The sequence below is a fragment of the Patiria miniata genome, unplaced genomic scaffold, assembly GCF_015706575.1.
Source record: "Patiria miniata isolate m_02_andy unplaced genomic scaffold, ASM1570657v1 HiC_scaffold_8, whole genome shotgun sequence".
Lineage (NCBI taxonomy): Eukaryota > Metazoa > Echinodermata > Asteroidea > Valvatida > Asterinidae > Patiria > Patiria miniata.
The window spans coordinates 10,775,906-10,795,389 of NW_024037075.1; the positions used below are offsets into that span (position 1 = coordinate 10,775,906).

Sequence of the window (19,484 nt, forward strand, 5' to 3'; positions counted from 1 at the left end):
AAACATCACAAAACGAAACGATCAAATTATTACGAAAAATCTTACAAAATTGTTAAGGAACGACAGTCTAAAGCAACCTGTAAAATCGTGGCTCCTGGTGTGCTGACATTTTCAAGAAAAAATTGTATTTTTCCAACGCTGGTCGGCCGACCAGCGTTGGAGAAAACTGGCTTTTTTAAAACGCTGCTCCTAATTTTTCCTAATTTTTTATTCCGCATTTTCTTCGCAATGGATTACAGACCTGTGAAGGGGTACAAGCCTGCTAGACTGATTCTTCGACCTTACAATTCCCCAAAGTCTATAAATTGCTCCAATTCAATTTCAGTGAGGTCAGGGAACCAGACTATAAGAACATGACTGGTTTTCTTGGTTTTTCCAGCATCTAAAAGCCCAAAACTCGAAACAAGTCATTTTAACAATATTTGCTATAACATACTGATCCTCCAAATTCATTTATTTCTGAAAATTGCAGCAAAAGCAAATGTTGTACATTCCCTTTAATCTATAACACTGATTTTTGTTATGGATTTCCACGAACAAACATCTGAAGAAAAAAGGAAGCATGCCCACTCTTCGATGGTGCTTTTTACTCGAGTTCCTCCGCTGATCACTAAATATTAATGTTTAAAATCCTTTGAGGTCGTTTAATTTTCATACATAATAACAGAAATTTGCACGATGTCCTAGAAGATTAAATTTGTCTCCATGGTTGCTTTTCAAAATGAGGTGTACATGTACTGTCAACTTTGTTCCGCCGAAGTCTTAATTCACAAGTTTTTTCATTAACCCTCCTGCTATTTAAACAGTCACAGACAGTTAAAATGTCCATCCACTTCTGCTGCTATAGTTTTACAGTCAGATCATGTGTCAAGCAAGTACTGTGACTAGTCAAATTCAGTCAACAGTGGGCCCAATTTCATAGAGCTGCTTAAGCACAAAATTTGCTTAAGCACAAAAACGTCTTGCTTAATAAAATCAGGTTACCGGCCAAAACTCCATGCGATTGTTATGCTAAGTAAACAACCGCTAAATACCAGTCAAAAGCAATGTACATCGCATGGAGTTTTGGCCGGTAACCTAATTTTACTAAGCAATGTTTGTTCGTGCTTAAGCAAATTTTGTGCTTAAGCAGCTCTATGAAATTGGGCCCTGCAGACCATGAACAGACAAAGCAGGCAAGTTGTGGGGACAGCTGGCTTATCAATCACCCACAGCCAAACCAAAGCTGTATCAAGTTACATAGACAGTCACAGCCAGTCAATCCTGCTTTATGTAAGTTGGGAATTCTTAACTGTTGAAAACAGTCACTTGATTGAGCTTGACTGAAAGGACAACTTGGCACAGAATATGTTTGTATAGGAAGGTTAAGCTGTACTGCCAATAACTTTCTAGTAATGCTATTTTTGTATGGTAAAGTGAAGTACGATAAAGCATTCTTAATTACATGTAAAGGGAAAAAACGGAGGTAGGAATCTAGTACAGACACATAACTGTGTGCTTGCTTCGTTGCCATGCTATGCGTTGCAACTATCAGATACCCTTCTGGAATAAATTTCAAGTTTACAAACCAAACTCTGTACCTGCTAGGTGTTCTGGACATCAGTCCCTGATCCTAGTTACAATTTAAAACTGTCAGATATATACAGTCGAATCTCGTTCGTACATGTACAAACTCTGTTAATACAAAATTCTGGTTATAACAAACATAAAGCCTTAGTCCCGACCGTGCATTTATGGGCACAATGAATGGGACTGATGTTCCTCTTAATACAAAATTCTGATATAACAAACAATTTGGCTACGGCAGAACGAGTTTGTATTAACGAGACTCGACTGTAATGTGCATCAAGATTAGCATCCAAACCCCTGTCTTAATTAACGTTCCTAAAAATGTGATACAAGTGGAAAAGAGCAAGACCCTTGAGATTTACCTCCTATTCCTGACAAACCTCATCCTCTCATGAAGATTGCTTCCCAGATGGCAGATGTGGATAACGTTACTCAACCGGTACAAATTGGTCACTTCCTTCATATGTCAGCCTTCCTCAGTGAGAATAACCTCTGACCTCAATGTCAAAGGTCATTGTTAAGAAGCTTCCTTCTGATCTTCTGCTGGCTTGGGATCCTCTGGCTTCATCGCTGGGAAGAACAACACCTCCTGGAGAGGAAAATGTAAGTTCATCAGTTTCGAGATAATTACCTTTTCCATTAATTTCTCGAGACGAGTCAATGGAATAATTAATCATTTCTTAACTTTCTTCAACGAAGAAAGATCAGTATCATTTGAAACTACTCCTTGCATTCTTCTAAGGAACATACTCTCTGATGTATTAAGAAAATGTTCACACATCTTGTTCTTTCAGAAGCAATATTTCTTCAGAGAAATACTATCATATGGCACTACCTGCAACCCTCATTAAAATTAAGATTGAACATAAGCCATGTGTGTACTATAGTTAGCTGAGAACGGTAACAACGCATTTCATGGTTTTTACCTTGATGTTATTGGAGTCTGTCAGGAACATTGTCAATCTGTCGATACCCAAGCCCCACCCACCAGTAGGCGGGAGACCGTACTCCAAGGCCACGCAGAAATTCTCATCAATGTTTTGGGCTTCATCATCGCCCGCTGCCTTGTCCTAGAAGAAAAAATATCGGGATGTTTAATGGACGAACATTTTTAGAAGGAAATTTGACAGATACCTTATATGTATTCATCATATTGCAAATTAAAACAGCAGGAGTACAAAATGATTCACAAAAATGATCACAGATCCTTGATAATAAGTTTTTACTTGTCTACACTTCAAAAAGTATCACAGCATTATTGGCAAGTTTCAAAAATACCTTCTAAATAGTGAAAATGTCACAAATCACTGCTACATTTTAAGCACATTACCCTTATTTGTAATGATTTAAAGATATGTACTGTAGTATGACTGCAAGGGTTAATTATCTTTAAGCAAACTTGTATCCTCGACCCTGATTGGTCGATCCATGGCAACAACAGTGTGATATGAGGCTGTATTGCACGGTCAATATCGCACCCTGCGTATTGCGCTATTTCCAAGATGCGAGTGACATTCCAGCTGCATGCGCTGAACTGCTGAAATGTTCGTAAAAAACGTGCTCGTTCCAACTGTACTGCGCGTCAAATTTGCTTGAAGATAAATTCGTTATCACGTTCGCGCTCGTGGAACACGGAAAATGTAGTGCGTCTGTGTCCCACATACCACTCGGCCGGACACAGCGTACTACATAATTCTGTGTTCCACTCGCGCTCGCGGGATATTTTATAATATTATGTGTCCCACTGACATGTCCTTCATCCTTCAACCTCACTTACTACAATTTATCAATACCCATCACAGATAATCAGAGTTTTGCGCCTGGATGGCTATGCCCAATTAAACAGATGGGATGTCCATCAATTTTTTTTCTCGAATGTTTATCCTTTAAGAAGATTGTAAGAGATTGACAATTCAATCGGATGTTTTATTAATAGATCTGATGATGTCTGTCGTAACAAGGAATTTTCCTGAATTCTTAGTGTTTTTTCTTATTTTCTTTTACCTTGGCCTGCAGTGCAAATCGTTCGCGTTGCACCAAGGGGTCGTTCAACTCTGTGTAGGCGTTGCAGATTTCCTTCTGCATGACAAAAAGCTCAAAGCGTTCGGTCAATCCCTTCTTTGTCCGGTGCCTGCATTGAAATATAAACCAGTCAATTTGATTATAGGTTGCCAGTGGTCGCGTAGAATTATTCCTATGGATTGATTTTAAGTAACGGAAAGTGAAACAGCATGATATACGTGTAGTGATGTACATGTCTAGAAATGATCATGCATGACAAGTGTGCAATTAATTTACTTCTCTGCTTCATTCTGCATGCTCATAGAAATCCAATTACATGTATTGCCACCATTGATGTACCTGAGCACAAATTCAGCTATTATCAGAAATTACATCCTTCTCTTTTCAACACCCCCCCCCCCCCCCCCCCCCCCCCCCCCCCCCCAAAAAAAAATCAAACACCTATGCAGCTTGGGCCTTGTTTTTTTTTTTTTTAATTCGACATATTCTCTATCAGAGCTAAACATTGACAACAAATGTCAGAGGGAATTCCCAAACACCAAATTCAACAAGAAAGTGCAGGTGCAGCTGAGCCGCCACAAATTCAATTGTGTGAGTGCTCCAGGTGCATTGGTGGCAGCTGCGGGATAGGCACGTTCCCTGAAGTAGGACGATCGGTCAAGAACAAAAAAAGACGGTCCTTGATATTAAATTGTAGCCAAACAACATGGATTCACTGACCTTCAAAGCAAGAACAATTACAGTTGAGCTAGAGTTTGAAATTAACTTTTGTGATAGTGGCTTGAGCCGAGTGCAATTAGTGAAGTGCAAACTGGTGGCAGGGGTGGGATTGTAATAACCAAGTGGGATGGACAAATTATCTGATTAGAAGTACATGTAGAATCAGTAAGAAAGAACCAAAACCTCCATCGACACTTCGGACGACGGACTGAATTAAAGAACTGTTTTCATTAGTGAAAAGCCAGTGATAACAGTGAGGGATTAAGAATTCCCAAGTGTTGGTAAAAATTCAAGAGGTTCAAAAGATTTTGCAAGGTCAATTACGACTCAAACCTGCTTGTTACTCTTGGGAAATGGTTGAAATTCTTAAGGGAGTTTTGGGGAAAAGCCGGTATCGTTTGTGATACAGGCTCCAAAATTCAGTAGGGAAATCAGATGAAAATGGCTCACCACTTAGAGAGAGGACTCATTATTTCTGGGTGGTCGATGATGAACGTTGGGCTTATGCACTGCACCTCTAGCAATTCCCCAACCAGCTGTAGAGAACAAAGTTAGAAAAATACTTGATTTTGTATCAAATTGCTCTGCCTTTGGGGTTAAAGGGAATGTACATCATTGGCTTTTGCTGTAATTTTCAGAAATGAACTATTTGAGGGGTTAGTACAATAGATCAAATATTGTTTAACTGACATGTTTGAAGTTTTGTGTTCGAAAATGCTTGAAAAACCAAGAAAAACAAAATTGTTTAAGTAGTCTGGTTCCCCAACTCCACTAAAGATAAAATGGATCAATTTATAGATATCAAAAAATTGTAAGGTAAGGGAACCAGTCTAGCTGGCCTGCACCCGTTCATGAACATGTAACCAGTAGCAAACAAAATTTGAACTGAAAAAAAATTGTAAATTTGGAGCAGTAGTTGAAAAATAGTTAGGTTTTTCCAACGGTGGTCGGCCGACCACCGTTGGAAATGTATACAAAAATACCATTTTCTTGAAAATGACTTGACACCAGCACCCGATTTCATCAAACTCTTCGTAACTTACGATGCATCGCAGCGATGCAACGCGTCGTATCTCTACGATGCGCCGCAGCTGCGACGCGTCCTGCGATCCATTTCACGAAACACGTCGTAAGTGCGACGTGTCGTAGGTGTATTTATAGCACAACTCGATGACTGTTCTATGCATATAGTCAGCGTACAGTAAATAGTCGTCTGATATTCAACAAACAGTCGTCGGATCTCAGCTCGAAATTTGTTAAAACGTAAAACAAAATGGCGGCCGTGCGATGCAATTTTGAAGGAAACAAGCTCTCATTGGACTGTATAGCTACTTTGAAATTTCAACTCTAATATTCCGGTCTAATTCATAATTATTCAATGAATTTCCTATTTACAACTTTACACACATTGCTTTGGTATTATAATCTCGTTAATGTAATGTTCATGGCATAAAACTGGCTTAGAAATGACTCTTCTTACTTTGCGACGACCACTAGACACGTCGTAACTTGCGACGTGTTTTAAGGCGTTGTCAAGGAACTTACGACGCATTCAACACATCGCAACTTTCGTGAAATGGAAGATATGACGTGTTGCGAGTTGCGACGTGTTACACGTCGTAACTCGAGTTGCGATGCGTCGCAGCGCTTCCTGAAATCGGGTGCAGGTGCCATAATATTACAGGATGCTTTAGACTGTCATTTACCAACATCCTGTAAGGTATTTCGTAAAAACTTGGTAGTTTATTTTTCGATGTTTGCAAATGTTGTATATTCCCTTTGAAAAACAAACAGTAAAAGTACACTCCAACAAATTGTGAAAAACAGGAAGAGATAAACAATCTGAGATCTAATGACTGAACTTTTCATCAACAGAAAACAAATGAAACTTCAGAAGAGCAGTTTCAAAAAACTGAGTAAAAATAATACCTGGAATTGGGACAAAATTATAAAATAACATGACAATGTGTAAGAAGTGCAGGAAAAAATTTTTGCAACCTAACGCCACTTTTTTTCTTCATACGTCATCTCAATGAAGGTCATTCATTGCAAAAATGATGATAAGATATGAATCTGGGACTAAGAAACATTTCCAATTTTGTTGGGAAATACTTGGAACATTTTCTTGACTCTCTATAAACTTTGTGCACAATTGCGGAAGTGGTGCCAGGTTGCAACATTTTTTCTGAAGTGCAAGTTACAGCTCCTCCTCATCCTTACCTTGTCCAAGAGTCGAGCTACTGTCCTTGGAGGAGAACACTCTACTCCCTGCTTCACACAAAGGTCATCAAAGAACTTGCGAGCCTCTGCAAAATAACAAATTATGAAAACCAAATTGTTAAGTTTTACTGAATCTCCACTTGTATTTGGTTTCACGACTTTGCTGTACTTTCTGTACAGACACTTCAAGTAATTGGGCCTGGTCTTATCAGCCTCGACTCCATGGGCGCTTGCGCGTTCCTTCACTAACCCCTGGCCATGATGTACACGTAAACGATGCTGACTGGCTTTTCAGAGCGTACTGCGTGCGCATTTCGAATATTGCACGCCGGGAACACCCATAATGCGCTTGGGTGCTTTACACGTCAAGTCAAGTACGAATTAATTTTGTTTAATTTTCAATACTCGCGATGCATGTACGATATGGATTATGGCAGCCTTGTTTTTTGCTTTAAAAAAACCCTGTATCTTCGGTTGTAAAGGGACGAAAGGGGTACGTACATTTAATACAAATCTTTGCTAATAACGCAACGTCTAAACCTTATGTTTGAAAGGATTGATTCTTCAAAATCACAACTTTCAACATTTTAAAGATGGCGTCAGCACGTAAAACAGATAACACCAGCCTAATTATAATGTGCCATATTTTGACACATTTAAAGGGAATATACATCATTTGCTTTTGCTGTAATTTTCAGAAATGGATGGAATTGGGGGGTTGGAAATATATAGCAAATATAGTTACACTGACTTTTTTGAGGTTTTGGTTTCGAAAATGCTATAAAAACCAAGAAAAACAATCATTTTCCTGTAGTCTGGTTCCCTGACTCCATATAAGAAGAAACAGAGCAGTTTACATACATTGGGGAAATGTAAGGTCAGGGAACCAGTCTAGCTGGCTCGTACCCGTTCATAGGTTTGTAATCGATTGCAAACAAGTGCGATGGTCAATTGGGGCCAGTATTTGAAAAAAAAGTCAGTTTTTTCCAACGCTGATCGGCCGATCAGCGTTGGAAATTGATACAAAAATACCACTTTTCTTGAAAATGACAGTATTCCAGGTGCCATGATTTTACAGGATGCTTTACACTGTCATTCACTAACAGTCCAGCAAGGTATTTCAAAATGATTTGGTAGTTTTATTTTTTGATGTTTGCAAATGTTGTATTTTCCCTTAAGTTTGACTGAATGTCCACTTGTATTTGGTTTCACGACTTTGCTGTACAGACACTTCAAGTAATTGGGCCCGTTCTTATCAGCCTCGACTCCATGGGCGCGTGCGCGTTCCTTCACTAACCCCTGGCCATGATGTACACGTAAACGATGCTGACTGGCTATTCAGAGCGTACTGCGTGCGCATTTCGAAGATTGCACGCCGGGCGCGCCCATAATGCGCTTGCGTGCTTTGCACGTCAAGTCAAGTAAGAATTTATTTTGTTATTCAAAACTTGCGATGCCTGTACGATATGGATTATGGCAGCCTTCTTTTTTGCTTTAAAAAAACCCTGTAACTTCGGTTGCAAAGGGACGAAAGGGGTACGTACATTCTACGCAAATCTTTGCTAATAACGCAACGTCCAAACCGTATGTTTGAAAGGATTGATTCTTCAAAATCACAACTTTCAACATTTTAAAGATGGCGTCAGCACGTAAAACGGATAAACAGCAGCCTAATTATAATGTGCCATATTTTGACACACTTAAATTACACAATTCCAGGGGTTGAGATCGTGCAAGGCATGATGGGAAACAACATGGCGCAGCAAGATCTCGTACCCATGGGATCGAGGTTGCGTTCTTATATGCAGAATGACCACTGTTACTTGTACATCTCATCTGAGAGGAGATACAATCTTAACCAAAACACAAATTATTCCTCATACCTGGCTTGTCAAGCTGATCCATAGGGGGGAAATCCACCTGAAGTAATTTCTGCAGGTCATCTATCATGTGTATTCTTCTGAATGGAGGGGTGAAGTCAATCTCCTTTGCCTCTCCCTCTGGGCCGTCTGGATGGTAGGTGACCTTCAGGGAGCCACCCGTGATACACTTGACCATACCTAGGGAAGAGAGAGCGTGAATTAAATGAGGTTCACTGAGGAACTTCTTGAAACCATGACAGCTGGAGATGTTTTGTGAAGAAACCTGAAAGGGGAAGCATACAGTAGCTGCTGCTATGACATATGAACGACACTGGTAACATTCGTAACAAGTCAACTGAAAGTCATCCAGTTTGGAGTCAAACGACAAGCTTTTCAAGTGAACTGTTAACAGGTATATTTCTCTCCTCTCGTTTGTCTCCTAATTTTTGTGACATGACTTAAAGATATAGTCCATCATTTGTAATTTGTGCATTTTGTTCGTTTGAAGCAACAAAAGTGTTCAAAATCTAATGAAGGATACTGAACAACTAACCTGATGAAGTTTCAGCTCAGCTTCAGCTGTATATTCTGAGAAAAACAGCATTCTAGGATCTCAATTTCAAACCAAAAGTTGCTGAATCATGTTTTGAATTGTTTTGAATTGCAGCTATACGCGATGTCGCGCACTGATCCGACGAATTATAGCAACCGCACGCGCCTGTGCGTCGTGCCAATGCTTGGGCGCGCTGCGCAGAATAACAAAACGAACTACTAATTTAAATTTTCCTACGGTGTGTCTCAAGACATACCGTTGGAAAGGCCTTCTTTCGTTGATTACTTCAAAATGATAGCTTGCCAGAAAGATTAATTGCACAGGGAGTTTAGTCCACTTACTATCTTTCAACCAATTGTGTTTTTCAACAATAATACGCCAGTTACTTTTTCGGATGGCTGCAAATGATGGACTATAGCTTTAAGACGTATTTTAACTACAATCCTGGAAGAGTGACTAACCTGACAGCATTTTCTCTGTGATGTCCATGAGGTCGTTGTAGTCTGCGTAAGCCATGTAGAACTCACAGGTCGTGAACTCGGGATTATGGGTAAGATCAATACCCTCGTTGCGAAACTGGCGACCGATCTCATACACGCGTTGAATGCCACCAACCACCAGCATCTGTAAATAGTCAGAGAGAATGAACTGTCATGTTATTGTTTCAGTCTCGAATCCAATTGTTGGGCACAATGCCCGTGTCCTTTGGCAAGGCACTTTACTGAAATTTACCCCAAAAAAATCCCTGTCCATAACAGGATTAAGCGAGGGCACCATTTTGGTTGTAGTCCAAAGAGCCTTTAACCCTAAAAGGGGCGGGGGGGGGGTGTGGAAATCCCTCAATTTTTTCCACGATAGCCTTAAAAAAAAATGTTTTCGCAACCCGAGCTGTTATGACTTTTTAGCCTCGAGCCATGAATTTTCCGGGGGCTAAGCGCCATGAAAACTGAATTTTCCCATGTACGTCGTGTACAGAGCAACATTACCATTCGTAAATATGAATAATTAATTAGCCATAATTCCAAAACCCTTTGACCTATAGTCATGAAATTTCTTGGGTATGTTCATGATGAGTTGCTCTATGCATGTACCGAGTTCCAAAAAATTTCGTTACTCGATGGCCGAGATTTTAGGGGGGGGGGGGGGAATCCCCCCTCCCTCCCCCCGGCTGAGAGATGGTCAAACTAACCCGGCCCTTTTAGGGTTAAGGCTGCTTCACATGGCTCTATTTGCTGCACAGCGAACTAAGACTAATCCAGACGAGAAACAGCTGCTCTGCTCACCTTGTGGTATAACTCTGGAGCAACTCTCATGAAGAGATCCATGTCCAGATCATTATGATGAGTGACAAACGGTTTGGCGGTGGCACCACCTGCTATCATGTTCATCATTGGTGTTTCCACCTAATGAAAAAACGACAAAAAAATTCACATCAATTGGAAAGGTCAAATTAAACGTCAAGTTTTTATAACAAAAAGACAAGTTCCATAAACTGGCCATGAATGTCTACTTGGTATTATTTATCAACCATAAATTATGACAGATGCAAATTGGATACCGTTTTTAATCCTGCAGTTCGAGGCTTATTTTACTTTCCAACTATCTTATTAAAAGAATTAAGATGTGTAAAACATATCAAACTTTGAAGAACTAAGAATTAATTTACCTCTAGAAAGCCGAGATCATCCAGAAACTTGCGGACGTAGGCAATGATCTTGGCTCGGACAACAAACTTCTGCTGAACGTATTCATTCATGATCAGATCCAAGTACCTCTGTCTGAAACGAGTTTCCTGGAGTAAAAGAAAGAAGACGATTGAGATAGAGATATTTTGGTGTTAGTGTCCACACTCCCAACCCTATTGGGAAGACCCTCTGGCCCTCCTCCTCACCGTTAGAAAAGTTACCTAAAGTCATCCTAACAATTCAGCAATTTTCCACAGCCATTATTACTAACGTTCAAGGCTTTAATTTGACCAAACTTTCATATTGATGGTTGTCGGCTATTGGTACAATGAACACACTTCCCAAAATTGACACGAGAGCTTAAAGGGAATATACAACATTTGCAAACATCAACAAATAAAACTACCAAGTTTTTACGAAATACCTTACTAGGATGTTGGTTAATGACAGTCTAAAGCATCCTGTACAATTGTGGCACCTGGTGTAAAGTCATTTTCAAGAAAATGGTATTTTTGTATAAATTTCCAACGATGGTCGGCCAACCACCGTTGGAAAAACCTAACTGTTTTTCAACTACTGCTCCAAATTTACAATTTTTTTCAGTCCAAATTTTGTTTGCTATTGGTAACATGTTCATGAACGGGTGCAGGCCAGCTAGACTGGTTCCCTTACCTTACAATTTTTCGACATCTATAAATTGATCCATTTTATCTACTGCTCCAATTTACCATTTTTTTTCAGTCCAAATTTGTTTGTTATTGGTTACATGTTCATGAACGGGTGTAGGCCAGCTAGACTGGTTCCCTTACAATTTTCTGGCATCTATAAATTGATCCATTTCATCTTTAGTGGAGTCAGGGAACCAGACTACTTTAACATTTTTGTTTTTCTTGGCTTTTCCAGCATTTTGTAACACAAAACTTCAAACATGTCAGTGTAACAATATTTGATCTATTATACTAACCCCTCAAATATTTCATTTTTGAAAATTACAGCAAAAGCCAATGATGTACGTTCCCTTTAAATATTATGCCTTCGCCATATTTCAGAAGTGTTTGATTACCTTATCCTTGAGACCAAAGTGTAGATGAGGTAGCATGTGAAGACAAGGAGACAGAAGGGTCATCTCAGATGGGACGATACTTAGCTCACCCTTCTTGGTCTTACCTACAAATAAGAAACTTTGATCAATTATCAATGTACAGGACAAATGGAACTTTCTAGTAGGAACAATCTGAAGCCCGGTTCATACTTCACGCGAAAGCAAAAGTGAAGCGAAATTCGTGACGTCAACAACACGTTCGAAGCGCGTCCACCATTGTTGACGACATGAATTTCGCTTCGCACTTGTTTTCGCGTGAAGTATGAACCGGGCATTAGGCATCACAGTGGTTTGAATTTAAAGTTAAAATTGTGAGAGATATCTCTGCCTACCTGGGTTACCTCTGACACCGATGATGTCTCCTCTACGAATCTTGTCATTTGCCTTGAAGAATTCTTCTTCTGATGAAAATTTGCTGCAATTGACAAATAAAAAAAATTATCAATAACCTTTTTATATTTCAGATAGCCATGAACCTATCACATGTCCTCTGAAATTTTAATACTCTACTGATGAAAGTTTTGTTTCCACTGTTAAAAAAAGAAAGATGTAAAACAGGCTTTGAAATTAGCAGTAGCTCGCTAGCCAAATGCTAGTCAAAACGGCGGCAGGCTAGTCAAACTATTCCTTAAGTAGCCCGGCTGGCGAGTCAAAATATTATTGGGCTACGGCAAAGATGAAAGGACAGGAAGAAATAAATCATTAAATTCAGAAAGAAAACCTCATTAATTTGTGTCTCGTTTTTTCAACTGTTTTAAAAGGTTAAATTATTAGATCTGTTTATATTTAAAAACACTGACAAAATTGCCTCAGAATTGAGCCTGAAAATGCACCATTTTGTATTTGAGCTAAAAAAAAATGCGGGCTAGTGAAAATGCCTGCGGGCTAGTTAAGAGGCTGTTTCAGTAGCCCGGCTGGCTAGTGAGCAAAAAAGTTATGGTCGAACCCTGTGTAAAATGACAGTTTTCGAGGTTTTTTTTTTAGCTTCTTGACTTTTTTCACATTTGGTAAATTTTAGGTGACTTACGAGGCATTAGACATGACTTGTAGCTTCTTGCCTTCCGCTCTGAGATCGTAGAATATCAACTTGGCTCCGGACGCTCTCTTTGCATGCACACGACCTAAACAAAGAATCAAACGAAATGAAGACATTGGCCAATAGACTTCATTTCCTTCTCTCTTTTGGAAATTGATATCTGTTATTATATAACCGACACACAGATCCTTGTCATTTGATTGGTGGAACTCACATCACATGACATTCGTTATTACTACCATTCACGCCGGGGCTCAAAAAGTCCCATTCGCCCATGGGGAATGGGAAATACTATTGAACAGTTAGGATCATTCTTGTTCCATGACGCGGTATTTGTGTGCAAATGCATGCTGGTGTGGGCATTCAGCGTTGCGCGTATTGTTCCAAAGAGCCAGCGCTACAGCGTTAAGTTCAAAAAATTTTGTGAAGGGGTGGTGTGGAAAAGAGAAATACATTATCCACCAATTTTGTATTGAAATAAAAGTTCAAATAATCAAATGACAAGGATTATATGTCAGTTTAATATATAAAACAAATATTGAGTGGCTTTAAATTGTGAAATGGGAGGAATATTATCGCTCGGTAAAATCTGGACTTTTCCAGTTCACTTGGCTTCGCCTTGTCAAATGGAAAAGTCCAGATTTTACCTTGCGATAATATTCCTCCCATTCCACGCTGAGCCACTCTATACTTGTATACAGTATGACGAGGATACATGTTAGGCATGGCTATTTTAAAAACCATTGGGCTGTACTGATTTTTCAGTTGACAGTTACACCAAAATACAGTGTATCAACTCAGAATAAGAAAACGAGAAAGATCGTTAACCCTGAGCCTGCCAGACGCAGCACAGTGCATCAGGTGGAAAAGAACTGGTGCACTTTGATGCATTCTGCTACCAACACCAGTGCATAAACGGCCAGCTCTGAAACATAGTCTAGAGGCTAGACGTTGTTATTGTTTGTACGCGATAGCCCTGGTCAGCTCTTTTGTTGTGTGTAGTGTGTGTGGGACTGAAAATGGACCGTAATTGCCTGCAGAAGTCGCGCATGCGCACTAATTTCCCCCATTTTTCAGGGGGAGATTTTAGCAAGTGATCTAGACGTTGTTCTGACGGGTACACGGGCGATATTGATTGGTCGTGATAGTGCCCTCGTGCGGCGGCCGGTTATCGCGTACAAACAATAACAACGTTTAGCCTCTAGACTATCTGAAACACTGAGAGCTAGTCCCATTGAACAATGCCAGAGTTGCATCCTGCTGCATTCGGTGACCACAGACTCTGAGGCAGTTTGACCTTGAGAATTTTGGCCTGATGGATTTTGCTACACTGGGCAGACAAGTGTTGCATGTTGGCAGGGTTTCTAGCCAAAATACCCTGGAGGGTTAGGGTTAAAGATATAGTCCATCATTTGTAATTTGTGCATTATGTTCGTTTGAAGCAACAAAAGTGCTCAAAATCTAATGAAGGATACTGAACAACTAACCTGATGAAGCTTCAGCTCAGCTTCAGCCGTATATTTCGAGAAAAACAGCATTCTAGGATCTCAATTTCAAATCAAAAGTTGCTGAATCATGTTTTGAATTGGGCCTGAATTCAGCGTCCGAGACACGTTCTCACTGAGCCGATTGCAGCTATACGCGATGTCACGCACTGATCCGATGAATAATAGCAACCGCGTCAATGCTTGCGCGCGCTTCGCCGAATAACAAAACGAACTACTAATTTAAATTTTCCTACGGTGCGTCTTAAGACGCACCGTTGGAAAGGCCTTCTTTTGTTGATTACTTCAAAATGACAGCTTGCCAGAAAGAATAATTTTACAGGGAGTTTAGTCCACTTACTATCTTTCAACCAAGTATGTTTTTCAACAATAATTACGCCAGTTATTTTTCGGATTGCTGCAAATGATGGACTATAGCTTTAATAAGCCCTTTCGATTTTTAGCGCAACACCTAGTTACAAAGTTTAACTTGGAATAACAGAATGAGCAGGGACACGTACCTGAGATGGAGTGTGCATCACCATCTAATATCTGGCCTGCTTCTACGTGATTATATCTGTCAATGAACTCAGTCAATGAGATAGTGACAAAGAACTTGTGTGGGTAGGGAGATTCATTGGCCGCCTTCAAGTTGCTGATCATCTGAGAACGAATCTTGAAGTATTCCTGGATCAAATGAGAAAAACAAAATTCTGAAAATCCAGACCTTAATAATAATAATACCGAAGTCTTATAAAGCGCACGTATCTACCAACAATTAGCTACCCGAGGCGCTGGAAATTATGTCTTTTACTAGAGACAGGTAAATGAAGTACATGAGAAATATGAGAACCATTATGTAGCACCTTTATAATGGTTTACAAGGTGCTGCGGCGCATTAAGCAGCCACTGCCAGAAACACCGGGGCAAACCCCATCTCTTGGCGATAAGTGTTTAACGTGCATTACACAAAACACGGGACCTACATGTGTACGGCTTAACGTCCCATCCGAAGGACGAAGCAATAATGGTAAAGTGCCTTGCTCAGGAGCGCAAGCACCATGTTCCCACGGTCAGGATTCGAACCCATGTACCACGGCACACGAGTCGAACACCGTAACCACTGGACCACAGCACCCCACATGGTTTGACAAGAAACTAGGGATATTCAAGTTCATGAGCCATCCAGAATAGAAATCTACTTTTTCTAATATTGGCAACATTGTCATAACTTTTCTTAACCCAAATACAGTCAACTGACCAGCAATCTCACAAGGATTTTCATTCAGGTTGGTAGATATTTAAAATACTGAAAGACAAAGTTAAGGTTAAGGGACATTTTCTGTCAGGCTTGGGAAGCTAAAGTGTCTCCAGTTTACTATTTGATACAGTTTTCAAGAGTAGTGTACGTTTAGGGTGGAATTGAATGGCGCGGGTGTCACTTTTAGGTATGCCTAGCAAGACCTCAGACTGGGACCGTGAGTGCATAAAAACGTGCAAAATTACTACTGACGTTTTTTACTCACCATTCAGCTAATTAATGCCCACACAACACATACATCAAAATGCTTAAGTTGCAAGCATGTCACCTGCAAAATTTGAGACCTTAAATCCAATTTTAAGGCAAGTTTTTGACAGTTCAAAAACCATCCAGGTCATTCTCCATGCTCTAGAAATGTATGTCTGATTCCCAAGGTATTCTGGGTAGGTGTAGGAAGAGCCTTGCAGCTTACTTGTTTTTTAATCGATGGCCAAATGAACATAGCGCCCTCTGTTAAAAAATGAAACATTCTGCATTCACTCAGATCAATAAGAGGGCGCTGTTTTATCTACACGATGAAAATGTTTTAGCTGAGAAGTCTTTGTGCACAATGCATTGCAGTACACATCAACGTGATGTTTCGCGTTTGGATTTCAATAACTCCCTGCAAAATTAGAATTAAACGCTGAATTTTTGGTGATGCAATGCTCACAACAGCAACTTTGCGAGGCAGAAGTTTCGGGGATTATTGAAGAAACTGTAGCGAGTAAGAAGCTTGCACATTTGATTCACACTGGTTTTATTATGCAGCACAAACTTTTGCACGATATGGATACCTTAAGTTTTGGGACTCTCATACACAGTATTGAGAGTCCCAAATTTTCGGACTAGCAAGACCTCTGCAACTGATCAGAGAGCTTACAGCTTCTACCTACCCTAGGATCCAGTGACTCCTCATCCACTGCAGGTTTCTTAGCCCCACCCTTGGCTCCATCTTGAGCTTGTTTCTCAGCTGCTGCACGAGCTTTCTCCTCCTTCTCTTCTGCCTTCTTGGCGGCCTTGGCTCGCCTCTTCAACTCACTGATAAAAAAAGTAGAGAAAAGTTTGTTGGTCCAAGTAAGTATGATTTTACTTCATTTCTTTTTAAACTCCATTAGACATTACAAGCAGAGCAAGGAATGAAAGGGTTGCCACAACATGGAAGACTTTTCAGACATTTGCAATTGCAGTGAAAATATAATTTGTCAAACCCTAACCCCCTAGGCCCTTGTTGTTTACAACCATCCTCAATCCTCCAAAATCCTCCAAAATTTTTCAACTCCGCCTAAATTTTTCAAAATTGTCAGACAGTCCTGCCTCAAAATGCATTCATCCTCAATCCTCCAAAATCCTCCTCATCCCAAAACTTTGCACTCGTGTTTAAATGAAGGACAACCAACGCCAAATCCTTCAAAATCATCAGACAGTCCTGCCTCAAAATGCATTCATCCTCAATCCTCCAAAATCCTCTTGTGCTTCATTCACCATTCATCCTCAATCCTCCAAAATCCTCATGTGCTTCAATCACCATTCATCCTCAATCCTCCAGAATCCTCATTTGATTCAATCACCATTCATCCTCAATCCTCTAGAATCCTCCAAAACCGCCAGGAGGATTTTGGAGGAGTGAGGTGGGTTAGGGTTAAAACAGCATGATAAACAGCAGCAAATCATGGCAGGCTTTCAAGGGGTCGACTTTTGAAACGACAATGACAGGTTGTGACGAGAATGGACACTTACAGCAAGAAGTTTCAAATCTTCCACTAACCTGTCACTGTCTGTCCCACTGCTGAACAGGCAACAGCAGTTGACTGCCACCCGTTTTGATTTCAGCACCCCGATCAAATTTAGGACTTGCTTGGGTGATCCAGGCCTGGCAAGAGCTCGGCACAAGTGGGCGCCATATTTCAAGCTTGTGTACAACATGGGACTGCCTCTTGACGCAAGCTACGTGTGGGGGCTGTTTGAGCAGATTGAGGCATATGTCATGTATTTGGAGGCGCTGTGTGTCTTTTCATTGCTTGCTCAGCTTCAGACTGTTACAAAAACAGAGGGGAAAAATGACTGCACGATGACCTTGTCTCCCATGCACATTTTATACAATAAAAATCCCTCAAATATTTACTTGTCTTGTATATAACCATAACAAATGTGTGTTGGGAAAAAAATCCATGAATTTGTGTCTGAGAACATGGAGCAACATTTCCAACTTTAGTAAGTTCAAACCGTGTCCGCACATCATCAGTCACAATTTAGATTTGAGAGATAAACAGTTTGCCACACGCGTGCAAAATAATAACATGCTGGGTAGGCCTACCAATGAAATCAAAGAAAAGTTGTTGTTTTGAAGTAAATGCAAAGTTTTGATTTTTTTTTTACAGCATAATGGTGTAAGACTAAGAGGTTTTGTAAAATTTGTATACTCCAAAATGGTGTGCGAACAGAAGCGTCAATCTTCTTTTTGATTTAGATGAAAAATTGCAGAATGTGGATTTGGTTACCACCATGTCCCCCATAGACTTGTGTGATTGTATTCATGTTTCATCTGCATTATCTCTTTAATTAAATACTTGTAAGCTCTTGTGTCTTGATGTACTTAACTTATGCACAAGCGCAGTTGAATTTCTGAAAAAGGCCGATACTAACTTAATGTACATGTAGCCACCTAGGCCCTATACTAGGCCAAAATAAAAATTGGCACAAATATTTAAAACACTGATAATAATATTGAGTGATAATTCACAAATATTTAAAATATTCACAAATTTTTATTAACTATTCATAAAAGTCACAAATATTAAAATATTTACAAATTCCCATATACTTTGAACACAAACACCAAAATATTTACACGTAGAACATGTAAACAGACTGACGCAAGGTCAAGAAAGAGAGAGGATGACGCAACGGCTTTTACGCCAAACGTGAAATGAACGGGATTCTGTGCCAATTGTTCGTGGGATTCTGTGCCAATTGAGGCCAACAAAACACAAACTCCCTCCCTACCTTCCTACCAATTGGACCCATCCATAAGAAAAACTCGTTCATTTTGTTAAATATTTTCAAGTCTCTGGTATTCCAAAGGAGGTTATCTTGTAAAAAATGGTAAAATATACAAACCTCTTGCTCGGCTTCTCGCTCGTGTCTGCCATCTTTCACGTGTACCGGTAACCTTGAAGAGCGCCCTCAATCGATAAATGCACTCAATTGTCGTTGGCACATCCTGCAGCCTGTGCTAAAAAATGGACATTACAAGTTTTCCTCCCTTTTATAGTTTTTAATTTCAAATGATGAAACGCATTGAAATTATCACGGATATTTTTTTGAAGCGAGGTTTTCCCGCATGATGAAAAAAAAAATCCCCCAGTAAGTTTTATTTATTTACCATAAAACCCTCAGATGATGCAATACCGAGAAATCCAGCCACCCAAGGGAACTTTAAATATTTCATTTTAAACTAGTCAGATGTAAGCGCAGAAATCGTAAAAATTGCCTTTTATTTCTATTTTTTAAAGGTAGAAATAAATGTGTACATGCAGACACATTTAGTAAAATCATGTGTGAAGATAAAGATTTTTCAGGACACGCCCCTTAAGCTTGAATTTTTGTTGGTTTAATTCTTGCATATCCCGCAGTGATCCCCCTTGTCACAAGCTATTTGCATCGCTGTGATCGTTGAGGGCGACAGATGTACATCAGTCGCGATTCTGGCGTCTCCACAGCTGGGTGGTCTGAGGGCTTGGTCGGCACAAAAACAGCCGAAAATGCCCCCAAACCAAAATCCATCAGGTAGCAGAGGGAGGATTTTTCAGAAGGTGGTCTCTATAACAGTGTTTATGGCCTTTAGAGAGTTGGTGACGTAAGGTAAAACCTTTATGGTTAATTTTATTACGGGATTGAACATGGTCATCTAGCGAGGAGGGGTTATACA

At 40.0% G+C, this 19,484-nt stretch overlaps 1 protein-coding gene across 3 annotated transcripts; it reads right to left on the minus strand.

Moving 5' to 3' along the window:
* Positions 1-1,400: 1,400 nt before the first annotated feature.
* LOC119719221 (lysine--tRNA ligase-like) lies at positions 1,401-18,782 on the minus strand. Of its 3 annotated transcripts, none has more exons than XM_038188591.1 (16): positions 18,674-18,762; positions 17,322-17,589; positions 16,450-16,594; positions 14,775-14,940; positions 12,761-12,854; positions 12,066-12,148; positions 11,695-11,798; positions 10,613-10,738; positions 10,230-10,349; positions 9,408-9,570; positions 8,415-8,591; positions 6,532-6,617; positions 4,762-4,847; positions 3,574-3,700; positions 2,496-2,639; positions 1,401-2,158 (listed from the first exon to the last, which is right to left on the minus strand). In XM_038188591.1, exons 2-16 carry the CDS (start codon positions 17,477-17,479, stop codon positions 2,087-2,089), a joined length of 1,851 nt encoding a protein of 616 aa, XP_038044519.1. In that variant the 5' UTR covers positions 17,480-17,589; positions 18,674-18,762; the 3' UTR covers positions 1,401-2,086. The 3 variants fall into 3 exon arrangements, with proteins under 3 accessions (XP_038044519.1, XP_038044520.1, XP_038044522.1); XM_038188592.1 differs by having other exon boundaries at positions 17,322-17,513; positions 18,674-18,721; XM_038188594.1 differs by lacking the exon at positions 17,322-17,589 and having other exon boundaries at positions 18,674-18,782.
* Positions 18,783-19,484: the final 702 nt, after the last annotated feature.

Bases quoted from the DNA above. Each gene is read 5' to 3' on its own strand.
- LOC119719221 (XM_038188591.1), bottom strand. From the start codon at position 17,479: ATGTTGTACACAAGCTTGAAATATGGCGCCCACTTGTGCCGAGCTCTT. The intron at 16,595-17,321 runs GTTAGTGGAAGA...TTTTTTTATCAG, and splicing joins AGTGGGACAGACAGTGACAG to TGAGTTGAAGAGGCGAGCCA. The intron at 2,640-3,573 runs GTAAAAGAAAAT...TTTTTCTTCTAG, and splicing joins GATTTGCACTGCAGGCCAAG to GACAAGGCAGCGGGCGATGA.